The following is a 17,938-nucleotide window of genomic DNA, read 5'->3' as shown; positions in this document are numbered from 1 at the left end:
GGTCATTTCCATATATTGGCTGCTAAGAGCACATAGAAGCACAGATGTCTCCTTGAGATAAAATGAAGATGTCTTCTGTGGTATATGATGATACAGTGACTGGTCACATGCCCTCCTGATACTTGAGATAATGATTGTATCTCCTGTGGTTTATGGTACTAGTGTTACTGGGCTGCCAATGCTTATAACTTCTTGTATTCTTTTGAGCAAATCTTTATCTTCTAGATGCTTGTGTGGATGTTTGAGATAGTAACACTAACATAGTCTCTCTTCTAAATAAATTTATAGTTAGTGAGAGACACCAGATAACCATACAAGGTCCTGGGCACTACATTCTAGATACACAGAAAGTGGTGTTATATAGAGCCAAAAAAATCTCTGTTGCTTGTGAAAATCAAGGTGAGCTTCTGAAAAGAGGCATATTAGGATGAATTAGAAGTTTATTTTTTTTCACTGTAAAATCTTACCTGATTAATACTGAGAGCTCCCATCACTCAGGTGTTAAGATAACAATTGCTTTGTCATTTATCTTGTTAAAATGAACACATTTGTTTTTAGCCAGATTTCTAACATTTTTCTTGTCATTTGTGGGACACAATGAAGTCAATTCTAAGTGAAATTTATAGCATCATTTGCCTACATCAAAAAAGAGATAAAGGTATCAAATTAATAACTTAATGATGTGTCTGAAGGCCTTGGAAAATGAACACTTACAACAAATAGACGAGAGATATCAAATTCAGACCTGGGATTAATGAAATCGAAATGGAAAAAATATACAAAGAATCAATAAAACAGAATTGGTTCTTTGAAAGGGTTAATAAGATTCACAAATGTTTCGCTAGATTAACTTAAAGAGAAAGAATCAAAATTAATAAAATTAGAGATGAAAGATAAGAAATTATAATAAATAGGATATTCAGAGAATCATAAAAATGTACATGTATAATATAAAATATAAATTATGCTGACAGATCTAAAATAAGTAGATTAATTTATAAAATTAATTTAAACAGACAACTATCTTCTAATGAGATTGAATTAGCAATTTAAAAAATGTAACTAAAAAGTGTTCAGGCCCAGGTGGACTCAGCTCAGATTTCTATCAGGTTTTCAGGGAACTGATACCAATACACCTTGAACATTCTTCAAAACAGAAAAGATGTTTCTGAATTATCTTCATGAATCCAGTATTTTTTTCATAACAAGCCTAGAAAATACCCAGGAGGAAAAGGTAGAGGAGGAAGAGGAGGAAGAAGAGAAGGAGGAGGAGGAGGAGGAGGNGGAGGAGGAGGAGGAGGAAGAAGAGGAGGAGGAAAGTTGGAATTGTTATAGACTGATATTTTTAAAGATTATAAACACAAAATACTCTCAAATATTTAACCAAATTCAAGAACACAATTAAGTAGATTATCTATTATGATCAAATACGCTCCATCCTAGAAATGTTGGGATGAGTTAACATACATAAAACAATAAACATAATCCACTAGGTAAATAGATTAGAGGATAAAAAACTGACCATTGCCTTTGATGGAGAAAAGCCTTTGACAGAATCCAACATCCTAATAAAAATCTTGGACAGTCTAGGGTTACATGGGGTATACTTCAACATAATAAAAGTAATATACAACAAGCCCCCAGTAACTTCTTGCTATAAAGAGAAGAACTCTTGCATTTTCTCTAAAACCAGGAACAAGACAAATATGTCTATTCTCTCTCCTTGTGTTCATCATAGTACTTGATGTCTTAGCTAGAACAAGGTTACAATGAAAAGATATAATGGGATACAAATAAGAAAGGAAGAAGTAAAAACAGGTGTATGCAAATGACATTCTATGTCTAAAAGACCTTAAAGACTCCACCAGAAAACATTTAGAGATGATAAACAGATTCAGCAAAATAGCAGAATACAAAATTAACACAGGAAAATCAGAGGCCTTTCTATACATAAACAATAAATATATCCAGAATGAAATCAGAGAAGCAATTCAATCCACAATAGTGTGAAATATATGTGTTGAAATAAATCTAAGTTGTTTTTTTTTAATTTACAATGAAATCTTTAAGACGCCGAAGAAAGAAACTGAAGCCATCAGAAGAAATAAAGACATCCCATGTTTATGGATTAGTATAATTAATATTTGATTAATATTGTGAAAGTGGATATTTTTCTAAGAGCAATATAGAGACTTAAAGTCCCATCAAATTCCAGTATAGAATCATCAAAGAAATGGAAAAAAATCTTCAAATTATTATTGAAAACCAAAAGACCAAGGATAGCTAAATCAATACTGAACAATACAAACATAACAACAAAAACTAAAATACACAAAGAAAAAACTTCTAGATTTAACACCACCCCAGATGTCAAGTTATACTACAGAGGTATAGTAATAAAAACAGCATGATAATGACATAAAAACAGATATGTTGATCAATGAGATAATTTTGTGAACCCATACATAATAATAATAAGGCCAACAATGAATATTTGAGAAAAGACTACATCTCTAACAAATGGTGGTCAAAATAGATCCTTACATATAGAAGAATGAAATGAAACCTCTGTTTCTCATTTGCAAAAGATTCAATGCAAGATGGATCAACGGCCCTGTTGTCTTGAGTCTAATATAGAGGAATATGCTTGGCCTGTTAGACACTGGGGAAGACTTTCTGTAAAGATCCCTAGTGGTGCAGTTGTTTAAATAGTCAGCTGACAAAAGAACAAAAGATAGAATCAGTAATTAAAAATGTAACTAAAAGGTGTTCAGGACCAGGTGGGCTCAGCCTAGGTTTCTATCAGGTTTTCAAGGAACTGATTCCAATAAAACTTGAAAAAAGTAGGAAGAGACATTTCTGAATTATCTATGAATCCAGTATTTTTTCACAACAAACCCAGAAAGTAAACGGATTCTGTACTACAGCAGATGCTATCATGTGGGGCAAGAGGCAGCCTACAAAATGTTAAAAATAAATCTTAGTAAGCTAACTTCCTGTCATAGTGTCAGTATCTGACATTTAAAAACCTCAAAAAAAAAAAAAAGAAAATACAACCCCAATTTTAAAATAGATATAAGTCTAAACAGATAATTCTCAAATGATAAAATAAAAGTTGTTGAAAAAAATATATTTTTAACTATTTGACATTCTTGTCCATCAGGGAAGTATAACTTAAAACTACTTTAAGATTTCATATTACTCTGTCAGAATGTCTAAGGTCAACCAAACATAATGCACTTGTGTGTGCATACACATGCACACACGCACGCACACGCACGCACACACACACACACACGTACACAAATGACACATATTGGTATGGAAGTGTAGATTCACTATTGGTGGATGTGCAAACGAGTGCAGCCGCTGTGGACATCAGTGTGGAGGCTCCTCATGAAGCTAAAACAAGATCGATCATGTGATCCACTGATCCCACTCGTGGACATGTACACAGGCACTCTGCATCCGACTGCAGAGATTCTCACTCACCCACGTTCATTGTTGCTCTACTCAGTATAGCAGGGGATGGAAAAAAGCCTCGATGCCCATTCACTGATTAATGGATAATGAAAATGTGGTCCATTTAAGGATGAAATTATGAAATTTGGAGGTAATTGGGTGGTGCTGGAAGTCATCAGTCTGAGTTAGGTAACCCAGAGGTACAATGTTTCCTGACTACTGTGGAGGTTAATGTCGAATATTTAAATACTTGTGTATCGTTGTAAACAGTCACAGGGTTCAGGAAATTACCAGGTTACCTAGGGGATGTGGGAGTTTCAGGGGAAGGAAGAAAGACCAGTGTTATAAAGGGGGAAATGAAACAAGTCGTGGTCCACGGATGGATAATGGGAGGGCACGGTTGATTAGGAAATGTGAGGCAGAATCTAACACTAAAGCTCCTGAAAATGTTATACAAAACCCTAAACCTCAGATGCTTCCTAAAGTACCACCATATGCGTATATATGAAGATCTCAAAAGCAGCTAACCTACAAGACAGTCATGTCCCCACTGTATATCACAGACTAACAAATAAGAATCCTGCTCCCACAAGTGGTTACGTCTGTTGGAGTTGTCGCCCAGTGGAGTCCATAGACCCCTCAAGTGCAACAGGCTATTGTTGATGCTCTTGGGGACTCTCCAGAACTTGATGGCATGGCTATGACCATTGTTGAACAGTGATTAAAATAGGAAATCACAGGTGTCCATTGGCAACAAGGTAGATAAAGAAATGTGATACATATACACAGCGGGATATTTGATTGCCACAAAATACAATGGAATACTGCCATTTTGACAAAATAGGGAGATCTGGTCTATGTAATATTGCTAGACAAAGGCAAGCGCCACATGCTTTATCTCCTGTATGGAAGCTAAAGAGCTGATTTCAGAGCAGAGGAGGGTATGGTAGTAATTACGGGAAGAAAATAAGGACATGCAGGGGAATTTGGGAAACAATTCTCAAAACACAGCAAGAGAAGAGCTGTCCCCCTGCACACAGTGGTGATTACCAATCACAACAGCCTGCTGTACATTGTGTGAATAATGAAATAACTATGTCTATTACCCTGACTGGTTCAGCACACCGGATCCATATATTGAAATATTGTGACAGGTACTATTCTGTAAAAAAAGAAAAATAAATTTAAAACACACAAAAAGGAAATATTGTGTACTAAAATTTTGTAGACATATTTGTATTTATAGTTAAAATGTTGGTGACACATTTATAATTGTCCTTATTTCCAAGTTTAATGATCTTTAAGCAACAGACAATAGTACCTATCAGATAATGCGGGATATAACGGTCCCACTGAGTATCTGTGTGGCCATCACTGTTCTAATCTGATAAATCATGTTTCCTCTGGATAATAAAGGATAGCTTTTCAGCCTAGCTTTCAACAGCTTGAAAATAAAAACCCAAAGTCCCACCCTCAGAGGTAGTTTTTAATTGGTCTAGCATGTGCTTTGGAAATAGAGAGTTTTAAATGTCCTTCATATTTAAATATGCCTCAGCAGTGAGATGGTAAGTGCTTCCCAGAGGGAGTAGCATTCTCGGCTGTTTGTTTATTAGGGTGCACACACAGCACGTTATTACGATCCTGGGTATTCTGCCCTTTGTATTCGGAGCGCTCCTTCCCAGATGCACTCTACACCAATACCTGCCCGTGTTCCCATGCTCCTTTCAAATGCTCATCCCGTGTCAAGCTCTTGAAGGACACCGTCCTGGCTCTGGGTTATATGTAGGTGCTCTTGGGTGTGTGTGCCCATTGTTCCCTAAACTCTGCTGACACCCCCTGACAATAGAGACTTGACAGGAGGTTTTCTGTAATTTCTCCTCATTCCTGGCTTGAGAATGTTGCTCACATCTTTATGAACTGATGCGCTTCTCCCATGTCTTGTTTTGTTGCATTGCTGTCTTCTTTTCTTTGAACTTTGGCAGCACCAAGTTTGCTTTTTTAGTTCTTTGTGCCCAGGTCCCCTCTCTTCAGTGCCCTCCCACTGAGGTAAATTAATGTTGTTGCTGTCCACCATAGCATCAGTAACCTACCAGGACCCCACACTGGAGGAAACTAACATTTTCTACTTCCTGGTAGGTATCAACTGCCTGTAGGTTTTCAACTAGGAGCAGATCCTTGTGCGCCCTCTCCTGCTTTTGCATGCTGGAATATTAGCTGACTTGATCTTGTGTAGGTAACTACGACTGTCCCGAGTTCATGAGTACAAACAACTGCCACTTTGACAACAGTCCTTCTAGCTCTCCATCCCCAGTTCTTACAGTCTTCTGCCTCCTCACCCTGTATGATCTCTAAGCCATGGGTGGAGGAAATGAATCCTATCTGACAAGCACTTAACAGTAATCTACTCTATGGCTTTTGATCATTTGTTCTTGTATTTTTTTTGCCTTTAACCTCCAACAGCTGCAAAAAGAAGCATGATGAGGGTTATGAACTGGATTAACCTGTAGTTATAGTGTAAGTATTTAAAAGGCAGCTGTATACTGTATTAGCATAGCAAAACGACAGCACTAAGTTCTTGCCTAGAGTCTATGATTTCAATATCCACAGATTCTTCCAAGTAAGTTCCCTTCTGTTGAGTGGATGTTCAGCAGTTCTTGGTTCCCCCTCAATACATTCATGGTGTACCATTATGCACCTCTCAGTGAACTGCCCCTTAAAAATGTCTTCCCTCTAGAGCCGGTTTACCAACACTGGTCCTGTTCATGTTTTGCCTGCCTGGGATCTTCTCATGTTAATTCCTGAAGTACTAATGTGTGTGGCTTATAGCAACATGGATCATGCTTTATAATTCACAGAGTGTCTGTGTCCAATTGCCTCAAAGTAATATCAAAACAACACATAGCTAAATGGTGTCACCATTGTGGGAAAATCGTTTCACAAGATTAACTCAAATAGTCGATGTTTCATTTTGACTGAATCCACCAGATACTCAGTGCTAAGAGAACACACACAGACGTGTTGTCAGATGGTTTCCAATTCTGGCTTTAAAATTCTTGACAATGTGCAAATTTCCCCTTTTTATATTATATGTTCCACTTTCCTTGTCAATGAAATGTGTCGCCTCGTGGTTATTTCTGTCCTGTTACGCTAATGGATCTAGGTATTGACACAATACTGTATTATCTTCAATTTCTTATCACCGTTCATTAGAATTTATTTATTTTTAATCATCTGAGGCCTCAAGAAATTCTTTAAGTTATATTTTCTTAAAGAAAGTATTCTCTTTTATGGAATGTGGACTAGAATAGGGGGTTGAAGAGATAGCTCAGTGCTTCATAGCCTGGGCTACACTTGCCAACCTGTGCTTGGTTCCCTGCAGCCACATGGTAACTCACTACTATCTCTAACTCCAGTTTCAGGGGACCCAACACCCTCTTCTGGCCTCAGTGGGCACCAGGCACTCGAGTAGCACACAAATGTACACAGGCAAAATACTAACACACATTTAAAAAAATAATCACGGTAGTAATGGTTGTTAAATAAAATTAGTTTTAGATTATATTTTAGCTTGTAACTTAAGGAATTTTGACATTAACTGCTTAGTCAATTAATTAATGTTCTGCATGCATGTGTGTATCGTATGTACATGCTTACTAAGGGAGATGGCTTAGTTGTGTTGGTCAGAGGACAACCTTGAGAGTCAGATCTTTCTGTTCGCATGTAGGTTCTGGAGATTGAACTCAAGGCCTTAGCCTTGGTGGCCTCCACCTTTCCAACCTTAACTATCTAGCCAGTCCACTGGTTGTCGTTTAACTGGGCAAAATTAAATTAAAATCAAAACCCCAGAGTCCCCTTTGCCCATAGTGGCTATAATCTTTGGTTCTGTTCTTTAAATACTCGATTTTCCAGTGTATAGACTTCATAACTCAAAGACTGATCTGGGCACAGTCTAAAGACTTTATAACCCAAAGGCAGATCTGGGCACAGTCTTTTGAACTTTTCCTCTTGTTCTATTCTGGAAGTTATTTTTGTCCCCCTCTACCTCCCAGATCCTCGCTGATGCGGGGTTTATGGTATTTTAGGATCTGGTCTCTCTCTGGGAGAATGGGCTCCCGACCTAGATTGAGGCCCCCTCAGAGGCAAATCCTTTAGTCCTGTAGAAGCCTGGTGATGCTGTGTGCTCAGGTGGGAAAGGGGAGCTGAGCACTGCCTCTCAGGAATTCTCTCCTTAAATCTAATATTAGTTTTGCAAACAACTAAATTCCCAAACAATTAATGAGATTTAGTTAAAGGAAGCCATCATGTATAATTAATGAATTTGTGAATTATTTAAGCACCCTGGAACTCTGTTCTTAACTAGCATTGGCTCATAAAATTTGGCATTACTTGGGGAGAAGGGAGGAAACATTTTCTCATGGAGTTGTCCAAGTACAGAAATGATTTGAGCCTCTTATAACTGATGTCAATGGCTTGCTACCATAATACAAATAAGGGAACAGGCCCTTCCCTGAAGATGCTTGGCTCATTTTTAGGAAGGGTCTGTCATACCCAGCCTGTAGAACTTTTATAATTAAGATTCAAACTCCCAAAACATGAGACCAAAGGTGAAAATTTGGTTTATTTATTTTCATCAACCAGGAAGCTAGAAGGGCATTTACTTGAAAGAGAGAGAGAGAGAGAGAGAGAGAGAGAGAGAGAGAGAGAGAGAGAGAGAGAGACACCTTAACGTTTAGTCATGCAGGGTGGTGCTGGGTCTGAGGAAACTGAATGAGAAGTGAGACCTTGTCCCCCTTCTCAGGTAAAAATGCATTTTTAAAAGCAAGCAACCAAATAGAGAGAAGGGTTGTGTGTTCAGCACTACAGGCAACATTTAAGCAGTATAAAAGGGCCCAGAGAGATTATTAGTTCCTGTTAGCTAGTGGATAAGCCTTTCACTATGCCCATGCTAGGAACTGACAGCAAGTAAGTGCAGATGACAAAGCAGTTGGGGCTGTTCAGAGCTTGCATAGCTGAGCTGGCTTTTCAGATGAGGATGCATCTGTGGATGTGTCTGTTAAATGTGCCTGCCCCCTGCATGGCTTTGCAGTACTCTTTTGTCAAAACCAAAACCAAACCAAACCAAACCAAACCAAACCAAACCAAACCAAACCAAACCAAACCAAACCAAACCAAACCAAAACCAGCAAATGTAATAAAGCACAAATATGCATAATAATAGTTAATGAGAAAATGTCCCCTCCAGTCAACTGCCTTTGGATGTCACCAACACATAGCCATCCCTGTCTCACCAGGAAACAGCCTCCAATGTGCTTGCTGTCTTTCAGACAACTCCAGAAAGAAACACAGAACGAAAAACCTTTTTACGAAATGCTACCTCTAATAGACAGTGTAATCAACCCAAAGACCATCAACTCTTGGTCCATCCCAAAGGGATTTTAAAGAATCAATAAGTACCACGGCACCTCCCTGAGTTGATTCTACCAGCCTTTGTGTCTTTAACTTTTCTTTTTTGGTGTCACTATTTTTCTTTTCAAATTATTGTTATTTTTTAAAGTTTGAGATGAAAATATAATTACATCTTCCTTCCCTCTCCTGCAACCGAACCCCCACTCCTCCCTGTTCTTTCAATCCATGGCCTTTTCTTTCATCAGTCCTTACATAAATGTATGAATATGTATAGCAGATATTCCTAATTATAACCTGCTCAGTCTGCACAGTGATACTCGTATGTGTGTTTTCAGAACTGACCATTAGGTATTTGATAAGTAATTTATATACTGTTCTGTGAGGAGGACTGTTTCTCTGGGTCTCGGCAAGCCTGAGTTGCCTGTAGTTCTGTGGATAGGGTCGCGTCATCATGAGCTTCTCCCCATCCACCTTGCTGGGTCCACTGTCAAGGTCTTTGTTTAGCTCATGTTGGGGGGGTCGCCCACACATTGGTGAGACATTACGGGTGCAGCTTCTGACAATAGTAGGAGACATATCTCGCTGTCAACTCTCGATCTTCTGGGTCATACAGTCTTTCCTCCCACTCTCCCGCAATGTTCTCTGGGCCTTCGGAGTCAGTGTGCTTGGTAGATGGCTCCACAACTTTGCATTTTTTAATTGGATATTTTATTTATTTACACTTCAAATGTTATCCCTTTTTCCAGTTTCCCTTCTGCAAGTCCCCTATTCCATCTCCCCCCCTGTTTCTATGAGGGTGCTCCCCCACCCACCCACCCACTTCCACCTCACCACCCTGGCATTCCCCTATCATGGGTCATCAAGCTGAGTGGGTGTGGTTTTCTGTAATACCCTTGTTGGGCTGCAAAGAGATGAGGGGTGAGAACTACACTTACCTGTGGACGTCAGGTCAGATATCTAGAATGTACTTAGAGATTTTGCTGCTTTAGTAAGCTGTGGTTCTTCTCTAAAAATCACGATTTCATGCCCTTTGTAGCTGGCTAGGTTTCCAGCACCAGACTGCATTCCCCTGTTGTCGAGCTTAAGGACAACCACAGAGCTATGGTTAATGTTTAATGGTACTAGGTCACCCTAAAGGTGTTGGGAAGTTGAAATAGATAACATGTAGTTTCAATCTACTGATTGTAAAGAGAAACTAAATTCGGAGCCTGTGAGCAGACTTTAGATGTGAAATATGACTTATGCTCCTGATTATATATTCTAAAATATTTCAGTTGGATTTGAATTTTTTTCTGTGCCAGATTGTAGAAGTTAATTTGAAATTCACTGGGGGAAATTATAGTTCGTAGCTCTGCTTTAAAGACCTGTAAATCAGGATTTTATTGTGCAATTTTGAATTTTCACAGTTTTACTGGCTTCTTTTACTTATCTGCTTCTCAGTCTGTGCTTATCAATCATTTCCCACTTTTTAACATCTGACGACTGTCACTTCTGCCTCAGTTTTGTCTTTAGTCTTCCTCCCTGCTATTTGCATTGTTCTAATTGGTGGGAGTAAAGGTAATTAACATGAATTATTTTTGCACATCCCTCCATAATTATGGTAACAGTGACTGCAATATATGGTGTTTACCATTGCTGTGGTAAAATGTATATGCCTATTGTGATATTACCCTATCAGTTTTCCCCACATTGTCATGAGTGTTGCTGGTGAATTCTGAACAGGCTGTGCATGTGAAATTCTGGCTGATAAAATGGCATGATTCATGACCCTAAGGGCACTCCTCAGAGTCCCAGGAGCAGCAAGGATAGTGACTGTGGTAGGTCACAGTCACAGGAAGCATGCCACTTGCGTGGTCCAACTGCTGTGGCCTGTTCTGACTTCAGAGGGGCCAGCCGCTTCATGCACAAAGTGAAATGGCTGAGTGATTGAACGCATCTTCTTAGCTGATCCCTATATTGAGATACATGGGGTTTCACTTTCTCATATAGTACGCTACATGCAATGCAATGGTTCAACATGGATATTTTAAAAAATATGTCCTAGTTGTGATAAATGATTTGAAGCTCAGGGCTCTAGAGCTGAGTCACAAGGAAGTTAGTGTTGTTTATGCACACAGGCACACTCAGGGATATACAATGACATTAGGAAAGAAATGAAGGCTTTCTGACTACAGAGCCATGCATGCAATTAAATTAAAACAGAGCTCACTGACGCAAAGTTCCAGGAAGTGATTTTGTGTCCCAGCAGTTCACTGGGGAATGGCAGATGCTCTTCAGTTCTGGGAATCTGGAGCTGTTCTTACATTGCAGCATCCACAGGCTTGCATGGGAAGAACTTGGTTAAAAACACTATATAGAATGAATCCACCTTCCCTCCTATGTTAGATACATGATCTTCCCTTGGCTCAGTGTGTATATTTTACCCTCTGGCTATCCATCAAAAATTTTCTCTTACAGTGAAAGTACATTTACAAGAAAAAATAGAAGTCTGTGTTCTCTCTTCAAAACTAGTTTATTAAGCATTTTGTTCTTTCCTGTTCTTCCTTAGGTCTCTGCTTGTGAGGAGACCTCTTAAAGGTCCACAGTGAGCAACCTTTCAGAGCTCCTTGTCCCCAGTTGCATTGTCTCTCTGACTCTGAGTTCTAGGAGGCTGGCCTCTGTGGTTGACATTGTCCCGGCAGCTGGCTTTGTGTGCATTCCTGGTGTGAGGCTCTAACAAGGAACTGGGAGGCCTTAGGGGGAAGACGTGGCGATCCTTCCTTACTGCTTCTTTCTCTGCACTAGGGTGATCATGGTCATGGGTCAGCTCCTAGACAGCCTCTCAGCGTAACTGAGATCCACGCCAGTAAAACCTTTCCCTCCTCCTCTGGGTTAGACACAAGCCAATGATGTGTGATCTAGAGTCTGGTTCCTCGGCCAGCCCTTCAGAGTGTTCTTCTTCAACCTCTGTCCATCTGTCACTCTTCCTGGATTGATATTCCTGTCTAATTTGTTTATCATTTATGAATTCTTTCATTGTAGAAGAACAGCTTGAATTCTATTGAAATATGTTATTAGTGGGTCTGTCTGCCTACTAAATAGCAACTAAATAAGGGATTGTGTCTCATTCACGCTTGAGTCCTGGAACCTACAGAGTACCAGGCATGTTGAAGGAGCTAGGGCACTTTTTTTTTAATGAGTTGTGGATGGGTTGTTCTACCTCGAAAGCTTCTTTTTGAGAAACCCCAGACGCAAGCTGGGCAGTGATGGCACAAGCCTTTAATCCCAGCACTTGGGAGGCAGAGGCAGGTGGATTTCTGAGTTCGAGGCCAGCCTGGTCTACAGAGGACAGCCAGGGCTATACAGAGAAACCCTGTCTTGAAAACAAAACGAAACAAACAAACAAACAAAAAACAAAATGAGAAACCCCAGACCCTTTAACGGTGGTGTTTAGGTTCGGGCCACTCGTGTTTTCAGAAGTCCTTACAGCTTCTCAGAGTTTCTTCACGTTGAATGGGAGGAGAGAGAGAGTGCCCTGTCCTCTTCACTTTGTGCTTCCCTCTCTCACAGCTCCATTTGGTGCCCCATTGTCCTGCAAGTCGCCTATTCTTGTCTCTTGAATTAAGAGTCTTGAGCAGAAGGTCCATGAGCTCTGAATGACTATTCAATTTCGCTAAGAATTTGCATGAGGACAATTTACCCTTGAGATTTCCACCCTGTTTCCTTTCATCTCTGTTCAGGAAAGGCCACAGCATCAGGATTTTTTCTTCTTCTGCTCTCCCTTGGACTCAAGGAGGTTGCAGCTACTGAGTCCTGCAGTAAGCTTTGAAATCTTTGAATTCAGGAGCTGAAAAGAAGTTAGAAAGGTTCATCTTCCGTTCTCTTATAAAAGGTAGTATGGATTCCATGTAAAAGAATGCACAGCAGGTCAGATTCTGGTACATTGAGTTTATGGGATTTACTAAGTAAAAAAATTCCACACTTTAAGTTACACACTGAAGAAATATTTAGCAATCAGTTGGGTTTATTAAGTAAACACATATGCTATTTTAGTTCATAATGTGACATACCGTGTACAACTGGCATATCAGTTGTTTCATTTTAAATATTCATGAGCAAGCAACTTTCAGCCAGCCTGTAACATAATTTATATAATTAAGTTGTATTATTTTCCAGCTAGCTCCCTAAAATTTATAACCAATTCTCTAGTAGATGTATTTATGTAGTTGAGTTTGTTATTACAAGCTGAGTAAGGGGATTAGCTGAACAATGGCTTTAAAAAAAAAACTTCATGGTTTCCATTATTTAAATATATTCCTTTAAATAAGCAGCTAACTTTTAAAAGATGAAAGTTAGATTACAAACTTTGGCATTAATATTTATACAGTAATATCAGTCCAAGTTTGTCTGATTTCAACATTATCAATTGCCTCTGACAAGCTATGTTTTTAAATATGAGAGGAAATATAAATCCCCAAGAGTTAAATAATACTTTTGATTCATATAAACAGAAGTTAAAGGAAAGACATGTGTTCACATCGCAAGTTCTGTAAGGCTTGAAGAAGAAAAGGTTTAATTTATAAACAGTAAGGAACAAAGTACTTGAGTCCGTTTGCATTAGATAATCCTCTTCCATCTGTCCCCAAACCAGTTATCTCTGGGTGTATTTGTATGCTCTGGGGAACTTAAGCATCTATGACAAGTGCTTTCTACAAAAACAATGCAAAACTACAAAGCAAAATCAGTTGAGTGTCTAAGGCCTGATGCTAGATAGTGATCCTAAGGTCAGGCTGCTCAGTGTGGGGGACCTCAGGGTGCTCAGTGTGGGGGAAACTCAGGCTGCTCAGTGTGGGGGGAACTCAGGCTGCTCAGTGTGGGGGGACCTCAGGCTGCTCAGTGTGGGGGACCTCAGGCTGCTCAGTGTGGGGGACCTCAGGGTGCTCAGTGTGGGGGGAACTCAGGCTGCTCAGTGTATGGGGAAACTCAGGCTGCTCAGTGTGTGGGGAACTCAGGCTGCTCAGTGTGTGGGGAACTCAGGCTGCTCAGTGTGGGGGACCTCAGGCTGCTCAGTGTGGGGGACCTCAGGCTGCTCAGTGTGGGGAGACCTCAGGCTGCTCAGTGTGGGGGGTCCTCAGGCTGCTCAGTGTTGGGGGAACTCAAGCTCTGATCAGAACAGGAGACAGCATGTACACTGCGAGCTGATCATTTCAAAGTAAGAGAAATCTTCGTTAGTTCAATTTTAAGTAGTTTGCAAGTTTCATAAAGAAATGACTGAGATCTACCACCTTATATTACAACATGCTTTCAAGGTTCTGAGTTACTTTTAAAATTTTTCAGTCATTGAGATGGAAGCAAGGTAGGCCCATATTCATTCCTCTCAATGTCTTAAATGAGGTGTCTCAATTCACAAATATTCATGTAAAGTAATATAAACTAAAAAAGCATATAGCTTACATGTGCATTTTGCAATTAAAAGGGCTTGCTAATTTGTCCTAAAATTCTATAGCATATTAAAATGAACCAGGCAGTGGTTACCACCTAGGAGCCCACTGAGGGGTCTTAAGGAGAGTGCCTGCCATCAGCCAACCAGGTAGCTGCAAGCTTTGTTGTTTTTTCCCTTTTTATTGACAATAGAACTCTTCTCATATGACATCCTGACTGTGGCCACTCCTCCTTCTCCTCCTCCTCCCAGTTCCTCTCTACCTCCCCCATCTACATCTATCTGCCCCCTTCTGTCTCTTATTACAAAACAAACATGTTGCTAAGGAATAATAATATAATGTAACTTGTTAGAACAAAAGCTAACATGCAGGAACAGGACAACACAAACAGAAGGAAAAGAGCCCAAGACAGAGATGGGCAAACAGAGACCCACTCTTCCCCATACACAGCAATCTCCTAAAGACATTAAATTGGGAGCTATTGTATATGCAGAGGACCTGTAGGATAAAAAGAAAGAAGCTTATAAACAAGTGAAATAAAAATAAAAAAACAAGATACAACTTTTAAAAACTGTGACACATTTTGAGACAAAGAACCTCCAAAGATGCCATTGAAATCATTTCCCGTTGGTCATCCACTGCGCTATAGCTAGTCTACCCTTTGGAGTAGTTTGTTTCCCCATGGAGTCTCAGTGGAGAAAAGGAAATTTCCATTTGCACGTGGTTATCCACTGGAGATAGCTCCTGGGCTAGGATGGGGGCATGTGTCCACTTCTCCCTTGAGCTCTCGGACCCCATCTGGTGCAGTCCCTGTGCATGCTGCCCAGTCTCTGTGAGGTCCTAGGTGTAGAGTTCCTATTGGTTCTCCATCCCCTCTGTCTCTTCTTCCACAAGCTTCCCTGTACCGTGAGGGGAGGGGTCTGATAGGTAGGGACACCTCCTGTAAGGTCCAGTGTTCTGAGGTCTGACTGTGGGGCTCTGTACTTGTTCCGAGTTGCCGTAAGGGCTTCAGATGATGCCTGAGCCGGGCACTGGTCTGCTTCCCTGGCTAGAGTCTGTTTTCTTTCTTTTTAAAATTTGTGTCTATCCATTGCCCATGTATTGAGTTTCATGACGGTATTTTCATATAAATATGTAACGTGTTTTAAGCATATGAAACTTTGAAACCATCAGAATCCAAAGGTCCTTCCCAGAGTCTTAGTCTGGTACTTGGACATAAAACATTTTCCCCTTTGTGCCTGGTTTCACTCTCTCAACCTAATCTGTATGAAGCTAATTAAGGTTTACATGTTCCTCACAGGAGACTGAATGTATGGCTTTAGTTATTGAGTCATAAGAGAAGTAAACTAGTAAGGAAATGGTCTGCACGTCTCTGAACCACATTTTCTAACAAGACTTTGGCGTGTGTCTCTTTTATTTTAAAGCAACCTGCCAGTTCCAGGGACGCAGCTACTTTGAGGGAGAAAGGAACACAGTATACTCATCTTCTGGAATGTGTGTCTTGTATGAATGCAAGGTAAGTTGGCTCTCAGGGCCTTCCCAGAATCACCCCGATTATGTGAACACTGTGAATGGTTCCTTACCAACGTCCCCCTAACAACACTCCTTTCAAATCCTAACTCAAAGAGAAAGCTGCACTCCCAGGAATAGTTCAGATAGGAGCACACTTCCATGGTCTTTTCAAGATGGGAAGCTGCTTGCTATAAGACAATCTTACAACAAAAAAAGAGCAGAGCAGTTACTTGGTCAAATCAGTTTTTTGAAACTGAAAACTTTCTAGTTCAAATCAATTCCTCGCCCTCTGTCATGAGGATAAAGGAAGAGAGGAGAGATTCCACTTGTTGACTCTCATGATTTTGACTCTGGTGGGAAATATCACTCAGCTAATTGGAGAATAAAACAAAAAACGATCTAGTAAACATTAATTGTCATACAGAGATATCATCGATATTGATTCTAAATGGGTCCCTGAAGCAAGCACTGTAGACTGTCTTCATCCTGTGGAATTTGGCTTGAAAGCAGTAATGCAAAACCCACAAGGCAACACCATGGCCTACAAAGGACATGTGAAAAGCCATTAGGAAATGGGGATGGCTTTCCGGGTACAAGGTCAAACAGCAGAAGAACACAGGGGAACACCTTACCAGTCAGAGCTGGTTTTTCATTTGAGCTTTAAATTTCCCCTTGAATGTTCCTTGTGCATGGATTTGACAATCCAGAGGTCACATGTAGTATTAAAATTAATGGTAGTCTCCCGAGAGGCTCTGCCAGAGCCTGACAAATACAGAGGCGGTGCTTGTAGCCAGCCATTGGACTGAGAGCCGGGTCCCCAATGGAGGAGTTGGAAAGGGGACTGAATGAGCTGAGGGGGTTTACAGCCCCATGGAGTCAACCTGCCATACCACCACCACCCCCAGGCTCCTGGGGACTGAACCACCAACCAAAGGGTACACATGGAGGGACCCATGGCTCTGGCCACATAAGTGGCAGAGAATGGCCTTGTTGGACATCAGTGGAAGGAGAGGCCCTTGGGCTTGAGGGTGTTCGATGTCCCAGTGTAGGGGAATGCCTGGATGGGAAGGTGGGAGTGGGTGGGTGAGTGGGGGAGGACCCTCATAGTGGTAGGGGGAGGGGGGATGTGATGGGGGTCTCTGAAAGGGAGATCTGGAAAGGGAAAAATATTTGAAATGTAAATAAAGAAAATATCCAATTAAAAAACTGTCAAAAACTTAAATACAAATAAAAATCATTAAACTATTAGCTATAGTATTTCTAAGGGCTGGGGAAAAGAAAATCCTGAGGGTTTCCCAGGATACATGAGGTTTCAAAGAAGGCCCATTTCATGCACATCCATTGGAGAATATGTGAGGATAAACCAATCAGAGATGCTAAGAAGCAGACCTGTGTCAGGAGGGACAGGGGCTGTGGATTCTTGTCTTTATAGTGTGCTTGGGAGGCTTTTTATTTATTTGCAATTTTCCTCACTATGATGTGGTTCCCTTCTTAAAGACAAGAGCTGAAGGGGGCTGCAACCCTGTAGGTGGAACAACAATATGAACTAACCAGCACCCCCCTAGCTGCATATGTAACAGAAGATGGTCTAGTCAGCCATCATTGGGAAGAGAGGCCCCTTGGTCTTGCAAACTTTATATGACCCAGCACAGGGGAACACCAGGGCCAATAAGGGGGAATGGGTGGGTAGGGGATCGGGGGAGGGGGTATAGGGGACTTTGGGGATAGCATTTGAAATGTAAATGAAGTAAATACCTAATAAAAATTGAAAAAAAAAAAAGAAGTTATACCTCAACCCGGAAAGGGGATATCATTTAAATGTAAATAAAGAAAATATATTTAAATGTAAATAAAGAAAATATCTAATAAAAAAGAAGTTATACCTCCTTAAAAAAAAAAAAGACAAGAGAATCAAGCCATAGGACTGTGCCCACAATTCACAAGCTCCTGTGTCCAGATGGGACCTCTCTCTGACATCCCTACCCCATGCTCTTCTCTCTGACATCCCTACCCCAAGCTCCTCTCCCTGACATCCCTACCCCATGCTCCTCTCCCTGACATCCCTACCCCATGCTCCTCTCCCTGACATCCCTACCCCATGCTCCTCTCCCTGACATCCCTACCCCATGCTCCTCTCC

At 40.6% G+C, this 17,938-nt stretch overlaps 1 protein-coding gene across 2 annotated transcripts in view; it reads left to right on the top strand.

Moving 5' to 3' along the window:
- Nell2 (neural EGFL like 2) overlaps positions 1 to 17,938 on the top strand; it is a 307,759-nt gene that overhangs the window by 127,059 nt on the left and 162,762 nt on the right. For both annotated transcript variants that reach the window (XM_029547891.1, XM_021216187.2), the window contains exon 11: positions 15,713 to 15,804. In XM_029547891.1, coding sequence (XP_029403751.1) covers positions 15,713 to 15,804 — 92 coding nt within the window. The remainder of the gene's footprint in view (positions 1 to 15,712; positions 15,805 to 17,938) is intronic.

Source organism: Mus pahari, chromosome 17 (genome assembly GCF_900095145.1).
Source record: "Mus pahari chromosome 17, PAHARI_EIJ_v1.1, whole genome shotgun sequence".
Taxonomy (NCBI): domain Eukaryota; kingdom Metazoa; phylum Chordata; class Mammalia; order Rodentia; family Muridae; genus Mus; species Mus pahari.
This window is presented reverse-complemented; position numbering and strand designations above follow the sequence as displayed.